This window comes from Cydia fagiglandana, chromosome 13 (genome assembly GCF_963556715.1).
Source record: "Cydia fagiglandana chromosome 13, ilCydFagi1.1, whole genome shotgun sequence".
Classification (NCBI taxonomy): Eukaryota; Metazoa; Arthropoda; class Insecta; order Lepidoptera; family Tortricidae; genus Cydia; species Cydia fagiglandana.
This window is the reverse complement of record NC_085944.1, coordinates 16,497,555-16,514,315: the sequence shown is the minus strand read 5'-3', so window position 1 is coordinate 16,514,315 and position 16,761 is coordinate 16,497,555. Positions and strand designations below refer to the sequence as shown.

The 16,761-nt window shown below is 38.6% G+C and overlaps 1 protein-coding gene across 1 annotated transcript; it reads left to right on the top strand.

Moving 5' to 3' along the window:
* Positions 1-345: 345 nt before the first annotated feature.
* Positions 346-14,144, top strand: LOC134670397 (sodium channel protein Nach-like). Its single transcript, XM_063528236.1, has 9 exons — positions 346-531; positions 1,513-1,716; positions 2,252-2,405; positions 7,816-7,949; positions 8,600-8,821; positions 9,187-9,374; positions 10,444-10,612; positions 11,172-11,278; positions 12,012-14,144. Exons 1-9 carry the CDS (start codon positions 434-436, stop codon positions 12,317-12,319), a joined length of 1,584 nt encoding a protein of 527 aa, XP_063384306.1. The 5' UTR covers positions 346-433; the 3' UTR covers positions 12,320-14,144.
* Positions 14,145-16,761: the final 2,617 nt, after the last annotated feature.

Below are 16,761 nucleotides of genomic sequence, written 5' to 3'. Positions count from 1 at the left end.
TGGTAGCAAACAAGCATACCCACTTAATGGTAAGCGATTACCATAGCCTACAGACACCTGCGACTCTAGAGCCAGAGTCCTTAAAAACCCAAAGAACCCAAGCAAATCCATAATGATAACACCTCGGGGGAACACAAAAGTTTTTGATTAATTTATTTTTTCAATGTCCACAGCCACAATTAATTTATTTCAATGGCCACAACAATGCCATAAATGGGGGGGTATTATTTATGGGGGAGGCCTATGTTCAGCAGTGGACGTCTTATGGCTGAGATGATGATGATGATGATGATGAATGGCCACAGCCTTACCCCTCACTCGCTCTTCACTTGCACTTACCCAGGCACTAAATTATTAACTCAATTATATATAATTGACGTAATAACTTATATTATAGCGCCGTAGCCGCTAATTTATTCATTTTCCGGGCGTCATGTGGAACTGTTTGAGAAACTTTGTCACTTCGTTTTGTACCGAAAGTTCGGTTCATGGCGTCAAGTATCTAATTAAGGATAAAAATATACTTTCGAGGTTTGTAGGCAATTTAGTTAATTATCATTTTTGCATTTTAATATTTAGGTGCTTCCACCGTATGAAAAACTTTTTGGCCCCTCTACACTATTGGCGATGCTAGACAATAACTGGGCCAGTGTAGAGCAGGGGTCGCCAATTAGTTTCTTCAGGGGTCCAATTTTTTAAAATAATGTGACCATCGCGGTCCGTTTCTACTTGAGTTTATTAAATAAGTATTAACATTATATAGGTCGGCGGTCCGGGTCCGCCATTTAGTGACCCCTGGTGTAGAGGCAGAGCCGTCTTAAACTATGCTGGGGCCCTTGGGCACATAAGAATTTGGAGCCTGTATAATTATGTCGGCGGCCGATCGTAAGATCAGGCATATCGTGAAATTCCTAGGCATATCGTGAAACGTGAAAATCTTTGACTCGTTCCCTGAGTCGACGGAGCCCCGCTACGCGGGGCCCCTATTTCTGGGCAGTTTGCCCTTCGGGCATCTAAAGCAACCTAACGAACCTATCCTACCTATATATTGATTTAATGTCACTATCGTCAAAACATTACACAGGAACATTACGATATGCCTGATTTTACGATCGGCCGCCGACGTGTATACTGTTATTGTCTGTCCTTCGGGGCCCACTAAGGATGGGGCCCCCTTGTGTAGAGAGCATCTGTAGTCCTCGCCAGTCATCGTCTATCATAGCCAATGGTCGCCAGCGTGAGTTGTCGGTTCTTTGGGCACGCATCAAATGGCTCTTCTAGACGATGGGCCAACGCCGGCCACTCCAAGGGACGCATTTATGCGTTAGAGGTTTTATCTCATTCTACCGCATGGCTGCATCCCTTGGAGAGGCCGGCGCTGGCCCATCGTGTAGAGGAACCAAAAGGGATAATTGCGTTGTACTGGCGATCATGTAGATGCTTGCACGATGATACTATCAACGATCATCGCCGATTTTGAGGGATTTTGGTGAGAGCCCATGATTCCCACAGATGCTACTGGTGTGTGATGCTCATCTTCGCCCTCTACTGCTGCGGCCAGTTCTCCATGCTTCTCTCGGCCCGTTTCCTGGAGATACCCATCAGAATGATCATCAAGAACGGCCAGGCCCTCACCGAGAAGCTGCCTTTGCCTTCAATCACTTTCTGCTCTGAAAAACCCACTGATCAGTGGTATGAAAAGTTTTTGGATGAAGTGTAAGCAATTTAATTTTAACTAACTTTTTACCGCGAGTGTGGAATTAGTAATTTGGGCAGCTTATGTATATCCAATCTGCTTTTAATTGATTCTCCATACAAACTAACACCCCTCTTTTTACCCCCTATTATTTAGGGAATAACAACTATTTTATATCCTTTCCCACAACGTAAACTATCTCCATACCAAATTGCATCTAAATCGGTTTAGCGATTATTGATTCCCCATACAAACTTCCACCCCCATTTTCACCCCCTAAAAGATGATCACTGGGGTCAACATTACCCTTTGTTCTTCCCCGGGTCTCGAACTATCTCTATACCAAATCTCAATTTAATCGTGAAGAGATAACCGGACCGGGCCGTGTCCGAGCCGGAGCTTCCGGCGCTTACTCATCGATGACATGACAGGCGATCACGTGATACATTCCATAGAAAACGATGCGTCGGAAGCTCTGGCCCGGACACGGCCCGGTCTAACAGTCTAACATAACAAATGACGATCAATTTAAAAGATAAAAAAATTACATTCTAGGAAAATTCCTCCCGAATACACCAGAGAAGCAGTATTGGAAGCCATGCGTCTGGGCGTCAGTAATCTGACTCCACTGTATATCCAGGATCAACAGCCACTGAACGTCACACTGATGAATATGCTGGACCATGTCTTGGATTATAATCACATTACGGTATAGAAGCATTGAGTTATTATTTTTATCTTCTTCGTCGTCAGACTCTTGTCAGAATGATCGTAGTCGTCATATCAGGGCCGGTGGCAAGCTTCACAATCCCTTCTTGTACATTCATGGAGTGGTTCATTGAATGCACTTTTCACTAAGTCTGACCAACGCATTGGTGACCTACCGCGTCTTGTGCCTTCGACTTTACCGTACACTACAAGTTATTACTATAGAGAAGCCATAGCAAACAATGAAATTGTAGCAATCGCTACTTGTTGGGAGCGGGGTGTAAACCGCGCGACCTAAAAGTTGTAAGCGCCGTGAAATTCATTGCGCTTACGCGTTTAAATAGGGCTCGAGTTTCACGCTTCGCTTCCTACTATTTGATGGGGCATTCCACGAGACTGTCGCTTACATAACGCAATTCTTCTAATACTTCTGGAAATGCTGAGTAAGCGATATTGGGTCAGGTAAATATTTAATGACTTGGCTAACAAATTGGCAGTATATTCTCGAGATTCACGTATTGAGGTAGCTGCCATACCAGGCAAAAGCGTTATGTAAGCGACAGTCTCGTGGAATGCCCCTGATTTTGTTATCAGCCGACAACAACTCATTGCGCAAAATACTGGTTCGCTGTGCCGGTTCTATACGTAGTACCTAATAATAGTTCAATAAAGTCATGAAATCATCAGGTCATCATTTCTTGCTGCGCCTATCAGGGTTTCATGTGTCTTTTGTGTACTTACCTATCTATACTCTTAAGTACTTGTAATACCTGTAATGTACATGTGAACTGCAGTAAATAAATAGAATAGGTACAATACAAATAAATCTTTAAATCTTCTCGAGGCAGATGTGTAGGGTTGGAGCCGGTGTAACTTTATTGACGTTCATAAGCGCATTGTAATACAAGGTTACTTTTTTACCAGTACAATAAATCAACATACGTTATTGTTGCCAAAAATAAAAAATACCAGCATTCTTTGTTACTACTATTTGGGAACAAAAATACCAATGCCCGAACTTATCCGCTAAAGTACTAGAAAATGTGGATGCCTTACGCATCAATTAGCAAACGCACGAACTGGCAACTGTTTGTTTACGTCATCGCGCGCGATTTCATACCGTTGACACCGTAGCTCTACTATCAGTTGGCAGAGTATTTTTCACTTACACTCGGTGAATAAACGTGCCGCGTGTCACGTTTTACGTTTCTTTACGGTCTTATGTACCTAACTTCACTCCACTCCAAACGATGCTGTCCCTTTCTAAGTATACTAAAAAACAGAGCAAGAGTTATATCGGAGTTTTATACAGCGCCTCTAGGACTCACTTAAAGAACTAAATAAGAAAATTGACACATTTTCTCACGTCTACGTAATTTACTATCTATGCATCTCGCTCTCGCATATTAGTGCAAGTGAGATGCACAGAAAGTAATGTTACATATACTGATGGTAGCCGTGAATATGGAGGGTAGAGGTAAGGAGAATCCTTTATGACTTTATGAGAAAACTCCTTTATGGGAGAATATTTGCAAAAACTGGGCACGCTGTCAGCTATTATAATTTTTCTAAATCTCTCCAGAGTAGCGAAAAAAGAAAACCCATAAACCTAGTTTTTCATTGTATCAATACCATACTAAAAATCATGGAGAATGGAAGTTTCTCGTATTAGAAGTGGAAAAACGTTTTCTCTTTTTGTATGGACGATTACGACGTATAGTCAGACCGTAAAAAGTCTGCAGCGATTTTGATAGCCCACGCAGTGCAAGTGTCATTTTAAACGTCAAACTTCTATGAAATTAATAACACTTAAGCTGCGTGGGCTATCAAATCCGCTGCAGACTTTTATTGGTACTACTATAGTATACTTCCCTCTTAAGGTTTTTGACGGAGACTTTTTCATTAATTAATTACATGGAGATTGTATTCCTTTACCTCTACCCGCCACTTAGAGCATTTAGAAAGGAGATGTCATCGCTGTCATTTTCTTTACAAAACGCGGGGACGTCAAATGTATTGCTATTTCTACATGATTTGTACGTAACGTACAAATAGCCATGTCAGTCCATACAAAAGCTTGCACAATTGTGCAAGTTTTTCGGCACAGGGGTGAGTAATATTGTCAACAAAAAAAATAAAGAATATATAGACTAGGTATCTGCCGTATTCGAACTTCAAGATATTCACAAGAGACGACACGTACTAGATCCATTCTAGATACGTTATAGTTTAGATATCAACTAGTTCTCTTTTGCAGCGCAATTCGGGCAACCAATGTCACTTTTACGTTAGATAGCGTAAGATATTTATTAGATGTGAATTGGATCTCTAAGTCGAATCCCGAGGAAGTCGTTCAAGAGTATCTCCAGAATCACGCCAATGTCAAATTTGACAGGTTAGATCTTAAACATATCGTTATCGTACGAGTATCTTGATGGTGATGTCTAAAAGATATCTAATAGATATCTATTTCAAAATCCGAATCGGGCCCTATGATATTTGATTTATTCGGTTGTCAATATAAAACAAATGTAGTTGTTCTTTCTTCTTGTATGAGACGCCATTACTATGTAGTCTTGCTTGAGATTAAGAAACATTATTTGGTGTTAAAACAAGCTTTTTTTCCTGCTTGGAACCCTAATCCTAACAGTAAGCACTCAATGACCACTCCAGTTATTAAATGCTCTAAGACCAATTTTGTCACTTTGTTACTGACTCAACCTTCATTCTAATTTTTTTTAAGATTTGACGTTGCCATAGTTACGAAAATAATAAACACATCAATATTAGTAAACAATGTATAAAATAAAATATATTGTATTCAAGAAAAAAATTGCAAAATATGATAATTACGTAAACATCATTAATTAACGAGTTAAAATTATAACTTTGCGTGTTAAAAAATAGGAAGCAAAGTATATGGCGCGATTATACAGGCTACTTTTGGCTACATATTTATTACGGGTCTCTATTGTTTCCCAAATAGTTTTAAGTCATAATGTACTGTTTGTCCGAATTTTCGTTAGTCATAATTGGTTTTTCTCAGAAACGCGTAACTTTTCAGGATTGCCATAAAACAAACCTAACCTAACCTAACCTATCTATAGAATGACCTTAGGAAAATCTTGAAAAGTTAACGGTTTCAGTTTTATGACTAACGATAATATGACAAACAATACATTATGACTTAAAACTTTATGGGAAACAAAGGGACCCCATTTATTACCTATGATGAAAATAGTACACACATGAGAAGAAATCTTAAAATACTAAAATAGGTATATATTATATTATGTTCCGCTTCAGTCCGCATCATAACAACGGCCGTCTCCTACTGCTAAGTACCATTATCAAATAGAGTGTGCGGAAAGAGAAGAGTTGTGAAATGTAGGGGAGCCCATACATTATACCTACGACTCTTCTCTTTCCGCACAGACCCTGACCTTAATAGCGATCTTAATTTTATAGTAAATGATCTCGAGTATATTTCAGTGCCAAGCGCCCCATTTCCAATACAAAATGAACCCACGCAGCGGGTTTTTGGCAATAAATGTGTTTAAACCTTATTTAAATTTTCAGATTCTGAACCACCACGAAAAGTTTTTGAAGAAAGTTTTATATTTCCTGTTACCAAATTGACATGAAAAACGATTACCTAGGTATCAAACACAAGAATTTGAACATCGGAAAATAAACTATACTTACTTATTAAAGAAAAATAAATAAACTCATAGAACATTTGTATGTTTTATTTTATGTAAGATGATAATACTTAATAAAATACGTAGGAATTCTTGCGTACATATTATAATAGGTCTTGCGGTATTCTTATATGTGTTATGTGCAGTGTGCACCCAGCAACAAAAGCAGCAGCATATCGTACCGCTCCTTGTAATGAGCCTTAATTCTTATTGCATACATGCATACGCATGCATACATGATGCCATCCGGATTTTCATGGAAATGTTGGTTCTTGCCTAAAACCAAAAACTGCTCGTAAGCAATGTGATCTTCGCAAATGTAGCAGTAGAAACAGGAAAATATGATGTCAAGTATAACTCATTACCTTTGTACTAAATCAGCCTTTTATCGAGCTATTAATTGATTTACCCCTTAAAGTTTTGCTTGAAGTTCACGTACTGTTATAAATTTATACAAATTACGTTGAAAATTGCATTAATACTCGTGAAAAATCTGCGTATTTGTTGTGTTTACAAGTTGACAGAAATGTCACGTTGGAAACGCACGTATTTTTCGATAACATCTGTCACGTTTACTCGCGTAAAGTATTTACGCAGACTAAATCTGGCTCACTTTTCATTATATAATTAGAAAGAGAGCGTTTTAGGTGTGAAGTTAGGCAAGTATGGAAAACTCGCGTAAAAACGTCTATAACTCATGGTACCAATTGAAATTTTTAGTTCTTTAGGTGACCGGTAGAGGCTCTGTACAATTACTCCATACATTTTCCTTAACTTTCTCACTATCGACTGTCATTCACGGAACTTGACGGAACTCATAGTAGAGCTACTTGTGATTAGTGCAACCAGAAGTTACTAAATTGGTGAAGGATAAATTAATTGATGCGAAATAAAAAAAAAAAATATTTGTGCAATGTGATCTATTATCGATACCAATGATGTGGTAAAATTTATTGTACCGGTAAAAAAGTAACCCTGTATAACAGTTTTGAATGATTCACGGTTAGTATCACTAGATTTATATTCACCGGGATTTGAACGGTGATTACCTCTTGTATTGTGTTGTTGTTTTTGTATTGTTTTGTTTTGTATTTGTTTGTTGCTATCATCAGTTACCCGTGAACAAGATGCATGTAACTACATACCTACGTCGAAATATCGGGAACTCGAACACAATACAAAAGGTTCATATCCCGGTCGATATCTATAAGTTGCACTGTAATATGCCTACTTGAATAATAAACTACGAGTATCTTTATTTGGGTTCCGTACCCAAAGGGTAAAACGGGACCCTATTACTAAGACTCTTCTGTCTATCCGTCCGTCTGTCACCGGGCTGTATCTCACGAACCGTGATAGCTAGACAGTTGAAATTTTCACAGATGATGTATTTCTGTTGCCGCTATAACAACAAATACTAAAAACAGAATAAAATAAAGATTTAAGTGGGGCTCCCATACAACAAACTTGATTTTTGACCGAAGTTAACGCATTCACTGCCACGGGGCGTAGCCTAGGAACAAACTTGTATGACGGTGAACGCACATGTGCGTTGGGGGCAGTGAATGTGTTAAGCAACGTCGGGCGGGGTCAGTACTTGGATGGGTGACCGTTTTTTTTTGCCTTTTTTGCATTACGGTACGGAACCCTTCGTGCGGGAGTCCGACTCGCACTTGCCCGGTTTTTCTTTATCTTATCTTTGTTTTGTAGACTCGCGAATTCGTCTCGCGCGTGTCTGTGCCCTGTGACGTGTTGTTGAGTCGTTGTGAACTCAGAGGCGTGATAGCGCCGTGCGCGGATCTTTTCCGACGTGTCAATGGACAGTGTTGCCGGTTCTTTGATGAGTATGATCAATTTAAAATATATCTACATTAACTTGCCCTTTTAAAAAGTCACTTCTGTGGACTACAAAGCCACTGCCGATACCGGTCCAAACCCTTGTGTTATGTTATCGCATCATGAGGTACTGGCGGGTTTTCCTCTACATCTTTTTCCATCAATTTTTCGTTCAATTATGTTTGTATTGCATAAAAAACGCTGGTGGCCTAGAGGTAAGAGCGTGCGACTTGCAATCCGGAGGTTGCGGGTTCAAACCCTGGCTCGTACCAATCAGTTTTTTGGAACTTATGTACGAAAACGACTGGTAAATATCATTTGATATTTACCAGTCGTTTTTCGATGAAGGAAAACATCGTAAGGAAACCGGACGAATCCCCATAAAGCCTAGTTTTCCCTCTGGGTTGGAAGGTCAGGTGGCAGTCGCTTTAGTAAAAAAGTGCCTACGCCAATTTTCATGATTAGTTGCCAAGCGGACCCCACGCTCCTATGAGCCGTGGCAAAATGTTATCACGCGAGGAAGAAGATATTTTTTTATTGCATATTTTGGTGGTCCAAATTTTCCAAAATAGGCAGTTTTTCTTCTTTTGATTGTCAATATGACCTATGATTTCGCTTGTAACCTTTTCGTTAATTGTAACTCCTGTCTTAATTCCAGTCCAGAAACGTTCGTGTCATCAGGAAACGTCTTCAGCAACAATCTGAAGGTCGTAACCACCATGGACTACGGTGATGCTTACGTCATGGTCCACAGGCCACTGTCAGAGCCGCTGATAGACCAGTCATCGTTCACGATGGCCAATGGATACTATATCATGTTTTATATAGATCCGGTAAGGATTGAGAAGTCGGAGGAAGTTCATGAAATGGAGGAGGAAGCGTGAGTGTTTGATGCATATGATTAATGAAGAGGAAGCAGATCAGAAAGCATAGCGTATATATACTCATCGTAAATATGTTTTCTATGGGCATTTTCACTTAAAAGAGTACCATTTAATTTTTTTTCGAAAATCAATCAACTTTTGGGTTATTTCTACTCAGAATCATGAGGACTATTTAAAAAGACGGATGACTGTTTAAAAAGGACGTATTTAAAACAAAAAAAAATGTCTTAAGTGGAGGAGGGTATCCCAATATGGGACCGGCAGGAAACTCGGGGTGTCTCTAGAAACTTTGTCTGTAGTGTATGCCTAGTTCCTTCACATTCTAGTGGCCCTTACAGACAATGATAGTTATTGTTTTTAGAGGAGTATGCGCCCACCCCGACGAGCGGGACCTGCGTTTCTTCGACTCGTATGACTACTTCAACTGTGCAGTGGAATGGATCATCAACGCCAGCATGGCTGTGTGCGGCTGCGCGGCCACGTATACACCTGCGCCTGATCAGTACACTTGCAATTTTACTGGGATGAATTGTTTGAGAAAGTATTCTAGTAAGTCGCGTTTACGATTACTAACCTAAGTAGTTACCAGTCCTATATTGTACTATATTTTGGCACTCTGTCTGTACTATATACTTTTGGAAAAATATATAGTACACTAAAATAATATATTTCCGATTAAAAGTATTTTAATCTAAAAGTACTATATTTTTTGAAATGTACTATATTTTTGATGCCTTATTCTGGAAAATACTATATTCCACCAAAAAAAGTTGGCAACCCTATTTACGATTCAAATTAAGGTGCAGTGATTTAAGGCAGCAGTTTTTGAAAAACCGTAGCGCTTTTTTAAATTTTAATACGGTTGCCCAAAATATGAATAGCAATTTTGAGGGCTTTACTCTAGTAACTTCATCGATTCCTGATTATAACTTTCTCTTGATAGAAAAACATCACGAACATAGGGGGCTGTCCATAAATTACGTCATCGATTTTTGACGCCCCCCCCCCCACTTAAAATCATCCAAAACTCGTGCTTCGAATGACCCCGTTTCCTCCTACGTCATGCTACCATCATCCGATGTCCGGACCCCCCCCCCCCCAACCCCCTAATTTGAAATGACGTAATTTATGAATAACCCCTAGGTCTAAACGCACTATAAAAAAATAGTAACTATTTCGCACAAAAGCTATTAACATGAAAATTGCTTCTAAAAATGCGTAATGTTATTATTTATTATTGATCGAACTCATCGATTACTGTTTTTTGTTATAAATGACTAAAAATAACAATTCAATAACAATGATATCTGCTCGCGCGGCCGTCCGCTCAGTGCTCAGCAAGCTGCGTTCGGAGGAGGAACTAACTGCACCTTAGCGCCACTTGCACCATTCCACTAACCCGGGGTTAACCGGTTAAGCACCCTTGCACCATCCTTCTTACCCGGGGTTAAGCGTTAAAACCGTTAATCCAGTGTCAAATCATGGTACCTCCAGGTTTAACTTGTTAACCCTGGGTTAATGGAATGCTGCAAGTGACGCGTAGTGTAATAAAACTGCAAACAAAACGAGATCAATTTCACTACAGTGTAGTTTGCATTTATATTTCAACTACTTTCAGGTCTCAACAGGATGACCTACGGCCTCCCAATCCAGGAATATTTTTCTGAAATGGCGGCGGCGAAAGGTATACAGATGCAGACCTGTCCCGAAGTGTGTACGTACATGCATTACACAAGGAATTTCAAGCCCAGGATACTGGTGCCGGAATATGACTGCACGGGGTTTTTGTAAGTTTTCCAAAGTTAGAGAAAACCCACACTAACTGCCCTATTCGAACTTTAAGATACGTCAATTAATAGATCTAGAAACGATATGGATTAAATGTGTCAGTGTCAAAGGTTTTGTTTCAAGAAACGTCACATTTGACACTCGCATATCTAATCCATATCGTTTCTAGATCTAAAGTTCGAATTGGGTCGTAAGCGTTAGAGTGTCGGCGTCAAGTCAGCGCTATTGAAAATGGTGTCGCTGAGCAGTTGCACCAACAACTTTGCATCGAGCAGCAGCTATAAATATGACGCCGACGCTCGTGAGATGATAATGTTAGGTATGAGTTAGGTTGAAGTTAGGTTGTTAGGCATGGAAATATTAAATCTCTTGTAACGTAAATAATCTACACTTCCCGATTCTTTCTTATTCTTTGCTTTGTTGTAAGCTTTACTGAATGACACCAATGCTATATTTTTGGAGATTTTAATATTTTTATAATTTATAAATATTTAATATAATAGCTAGTAGGTACCTAATTGTTTGGATCTGAATCAAAATCATTGCAATGAATTACAGAACTGGAGTGGATCCTAAGAACGCGTACGTCGTGCATTTCACATACGAAAGACAGTTCTATAAAATACAAGAGTTCGTCCTGATCACCGATTGGATAACATTACTAAGTAAGTATCGCTATCAGCGTATCAGCACCATTATTTTTTTAAGAACAATGACAGTGGCGGAGACTAGATTCGAACGTCTTTAGTTTACGTGGCTATCTCGCTGGACTTCTAAGCTACACCGCCGTAACTCGTATTTCAGTTTATAAGCTACTTATTAGCAGATATAGTTTATATTAGCGTTGAGAAGTGTGTGTGGTGTGAGATTGCAAGATAGAATTAGGATCAGTGTGATAAGGGAGAAGTGTGGACTGAATGTAGATGTAGTGACAAAAATTGAGAAAGGTATGATGCGATGGTTTGGACACGTGGAAAGAATGAGTGAAAGAAGGCTAACAAAGAGAGCGTATAAGGAAGAAGCGGAAGTAAGAGCTGAAAGGGGTAGACCTAGGCGGACTTTGATCAGATCGGGGAAATCCTCCTGAAGAAAGGCTTCAAGAGCACGCTAAACCGGCGAGCGTGTATGAGAATTGTTATGAAAGTGAAGGAAGCGAAAGAGGAAAGTATGTCAGGATCGTAGCAAATGGAAATCCGTGGTCACTGCCTACCCCTCCGGGAAATAGGCGTGATTATATGTATCTATATAATTATATAGTTTATAATTTATTTCGATATAAATTATAAACTCAAATAGTTACGCTGTAGCTTAGAGGTCCAAGGCGTAAGCTGAATATAGCGCTGCCCTTGAAGAAGGACCTGAATTCACTGCACCTTAACAATGTTAATGCTCTTACAGGTAACCTAGGTGGCGTCTACGGTCTCTTCCTAGGATGCAGCATGCTCACTCTAGTCGAACTCGTGTTCTATCTCTGGACCCGCGTCGTCAGCAAAATGTGCGAGAACCGTGTCCAAACTTCAGTGGAGAATACTGATCATACCCGCAAAATATCGGTGGAGAAAACTAGTCATACCCGCAAAATATCGGTGGAGAAAACTGGTCATACCCGCAAAATATCGGTGGAGAAAACTGATCAAAACAGCGAAATATCGGTGGAGAAAATTCGTCAGCAAGAATTGCCGGAGCCGTTACAATTCTATAACTGATTTGTTATGCCTGAAAATACATAGTTTATTTAATATGGAATGCAGTAAACTATACCTACCTACTCATATTCACCGACATTTTAATAGTTTGGATATGTCGGCCTGACACCTCAGTTTTCTATAGAAATCATCACTGATCACCCGTCATAGAAAACGATTATGAGTCAGACGCCTCGGCCCGGACCCGGACCATACTAGTGTAGTAGTCATCTTTAAGGGATGACTCACGCTAGACCGGGCTGAGGCGTCCGACATGTCACTTTCTATGACGGCTGATCGGTGATCACGTGGTGCTTTCCATAGAAAACTAAGCGCTGGAAGCTCCGGCCCGGACCCGGATCATACTAGCGTGAGTCATCTTTAAGGTTACATTCGGATGGCGATTGCAGCCGCATTCAGTGTTGCCAACTTGGCATTAATGATGCCAGATCTGGCATATTTTCACTCGCTTTGGCACCAAAATATTCCATTTAGCATCTGGCATATTTTTTAGCATAATCTAGTCTAAGCCACGTTTGCACCAAATTGGCAGCAACAATATGCAGCATCGCCTTATGTGGTTCATATTTTCATATGAATTTTAACTTTCGTGGACGAATGGACGTCGACGGACTATATAAAGTTGGTCAAGCATTTCTTGTCAGTAGAAAAAGGCGGCAAATTTGAAAAATGTATGTGTTTTAAGTGTCTAATTTCAAGTGAAAAAATTTTGGCATCATTTTAGCATAATCTAGACATTATTCTAGCATTTTTTCAAAATTCGAGTTGGCAACACTGGCCGCATTACTGTTGCAGTGTTATTACTGCTGTAGGGCTCATTTAGAGGATGCAAGAACTCGCATGCGAGTTTAATTGCGAGTACATTGCGGTTTTTGATCGGTAACCAACAGTCCGCAATGTAACTAAAATCTATATCAGCCCTACAGCGTTGAACGGGCATTGCCATTGTCAACCGCCTTTTATTTTGCCATTGCGTTTGTGTCGTCGAATTTGTACCCTCTAAGTTAGCTAATTAACAAATCTCTGTACCCGCTACGCCATTGTAACACCTTAGTTTAATATAAAGCTGGGAAATAGCTCCAATCTCACAATGAAGTCTGCAGCAATATTGCACAACGTGTCTCTCGGATTAACAAAATTAACTAGAGATTGAATTTTCGTTGCACGAAGACAAATTTATTTAATTAATTAAGAACTAACGTAAGCTGAACTGGTTTTAAAAATTATTTGTTAGTGCTACTAAATTCAGATATAATCAAGTAGATATTAATAGAAAATACTCAAGCTTGCAATTCGTTTGTTCTGTGATTTTTTACGGTATTACGCTCTAAAATAAAAAATAAATATTAATGGACAGGGAATTAAAACGCACTTACCGCTGACCTCAAAAAAGTACACAATAAACTGCATATAAACGGATAAAAGTAAACCAAAAATGATCTGAATTTATCGAATACTTATTGTAACTCACGATCACAAAAAAGCTATAATATTTTTTTCTCAAACATGCACTGAAATATTGATGTTATGTTCCTTATAATAGGCTGCGAAGTATGGCGTTTCAGGTGCGGCTAGGACATGAGGTCGTTAATGGAATTTCATACAAATCTTGCAGGCCTAGGCCGGCAAAGTCCTCTTTTTTAATTTTCATTTCACAGATATTTGTGACACACCATCGTGGCATTCAGCCATTAAAGTGGTAACACACTGTCGCACCCATGGGTGAGAGCGAGAAAGAGATATCTGTTTCGCATTCTCGCTCTCACTTATGGGTGCGACGCTACAGGGTCGCGGTGCGAGGCGATGGTGTTTTACCACTTAAAAAAAAATTAAGTCAGTATTTGATTTATGGTACGATTTTTTTTTTCATATTTATAGGGCTGTATCTCCTAAACCGTACGTCGTAGCGCAAAAATAATCAAATGTTCGTTCCTCCGTAAGAAACCCCTAATTAATATTAAAAAAAAAAACAAAAAAGAAAAAATATTACAAAAAAAAAACTTTATAAGGCTGTATCTCCTAAACCGTACGTCGTAGCGCAAAAATAATCAATTTTTCGTTCCCCTTTATAAAACCCCTAAGTCATGTTTAAAAAACACAAAAAAAGAAAAAAAAAAAGAAAAAAAAAGAAAGAAAAATATTTATAGGGCTGTATCTTCTAAACCATGCGTCGTAGCGCAAAAATAATAAAATGTTCGTTGCTCTGTAAGAAACCCCTAATTAATATTTAAAAAAAAAAAAAGAAAGAAAAAAACAAAAACTTTATAAGGCTGTATCTCCTAAACCGTACGTCGTAGCGCAAAAATAATCAAATTTTCGTTCCCCTTTATGAAACCCCCAAGTCCTATTTAAAAAACACAAAAAAAGGAAAAAAAAAGAAAAAAAAGGAAGAAAAATATTTATAGGGCTGTATCTCCTAAACCGTGCGTCGTAGCGCAAAAATAATAAAATGTTCGTTCCTCTGTAAGAAACCCCTAATTATTATTAAAAAAAAAACAAAAAACAAAAAATGTACAAAAAAAATTATAAGGCTGTATCTCCTAAACCGTACGTCGTAGCGCAAAAATAATTAAATTTTCGTTCCCCTTTATAGAACCCATAAGTCATATAAAAAACACAAAAAAGAAAAATATCAAAAAAAAAGAAAAAAAAGAAAGAAAAATATTTATAGGGCTGTATCTTCTAAACCGTGCGTCGTAGCGCAAAAATAATAAAATTTTCGTTCCCCATATGAATCCCACGCAGTGAACAACCTATCACATTTAGGACATGAAACAATCATCATCATCCATTTTTATTATTTTTTCATTGCATGTTTGAGAAAAGCACTATACATACCTCGGCGGGAAATATGGGGTTGCCCGCCTCAGACCTATTCGGCCTCGCTTCGCTCGGCCGTCTATATGTCTTCGGCCGGCAACCCCTTTTGTCCCGGCCTTTGTAGTAATGTACTATTCCCGTAAGCCTTTTGACTGCTAACTTAGACTTGCTGAAAAGCAAAAAAATAGGTACCTACTTATTTTGTAAGCGTTTTTCGTGACAGACTTCTTCCGATCGATGTAACAAACCCAGGGTCCAAAACATTATCTATATACAGGGTGATTCATGAGACGTGAGCAGGACTAATCCTGCACACTCAGTAACTGATAATTGATCGATCACCGTCGTATTTAGGTGAAACAATCACACTTTTTCCTATTTTTTAACTTTTTGGCGAGGGCAAATTTAATTCTCTACAATCATGGTCACCCTACAAGACCTAATTAATAAACATAAAACCTCTTTAACCGTAATGCCAGCATTATGATTACGAAGAAAATAAACTGTCAAACTTGAGTGAGATACGAGTTTTCAAAAGTAACCAGTCCGTGATGACATTCAATTTGACACAGAATATCGGTAGTTTAGTATTCTAGCTGTAGGGTGACCATGCATGTCGTAAATAAATTAATAACTTTTTTTTTCAACACGACTAGAAAATTAACGTTAACCTCACTAATACTGATACGAAACAGTTAGTGAGGATGTTAAGTGCAAACACCTTTTTTTTCTTGATTAAAGCATGAAACTTGGCACAGTTGTTCCTTATATCAAATAAAGCCGATTTCGATCGGTAGCCCGAAGGAGCCCCCCCTCTGGGGCCCGAGAGGGGGGGTCAAAGTACCGCTCCGCCCGGCTTCATTCTTAAAATTCTAACAGGCCCCGTTAAGCTAATAGGTCATATTTGGTATCAATTTCGGATAAATCAATAACGTAGAATTCATTTCTGATATAAAAAAATTGCAATTTGTAGAAAATTTTTTAAAAAAAATTAAAAAATCTAATTTTTCAAGTGTAATATTTATTTTTTATTTAGTATCAAAATTAAACTGCCTGGTTTTTCTACATATAAAAAATATGACAATAAAGCCTATTTAATGCAGATTTTAAAAACGTAACTTTTCCTTACCTTTATTAAAAGAAAATTGCATAAAAAAAATCTTATATCGTCTCGCGCGGTGAATATCTTTTTCCCGACATCGGCATCGTTATGGACAACATCCGAAGTACACACTCTGGAGACCGATTAAATGTATTGTTTGTTGTTGTAGATCCTTTATAGATCCTATTATAAAGATAGAAAAGTGTACAAATACTATTTTTTATGTGTCGTTCAGTAATAAAAGGGACCTAGGAATAAATTATCATAGAGCCTCGCGTTTGTATAGAAGCATACTCGTATTTAATTAGTGTAAACCACTCCATGGACTCCATGGTCGCTATTCTCAATGAATAAGAAGTAAACTGTAAGTATTATTAAATATTTTTATTACATTATACCACACTGTAATTTTGCGACTTGTGTATTAAAAAATACAATTCCTTCCCCCGGCACGTGAATGCGTACATTTCATCATTCACGTATATAATATATGTCAGTTTCAACCATATTCTGGCCACAG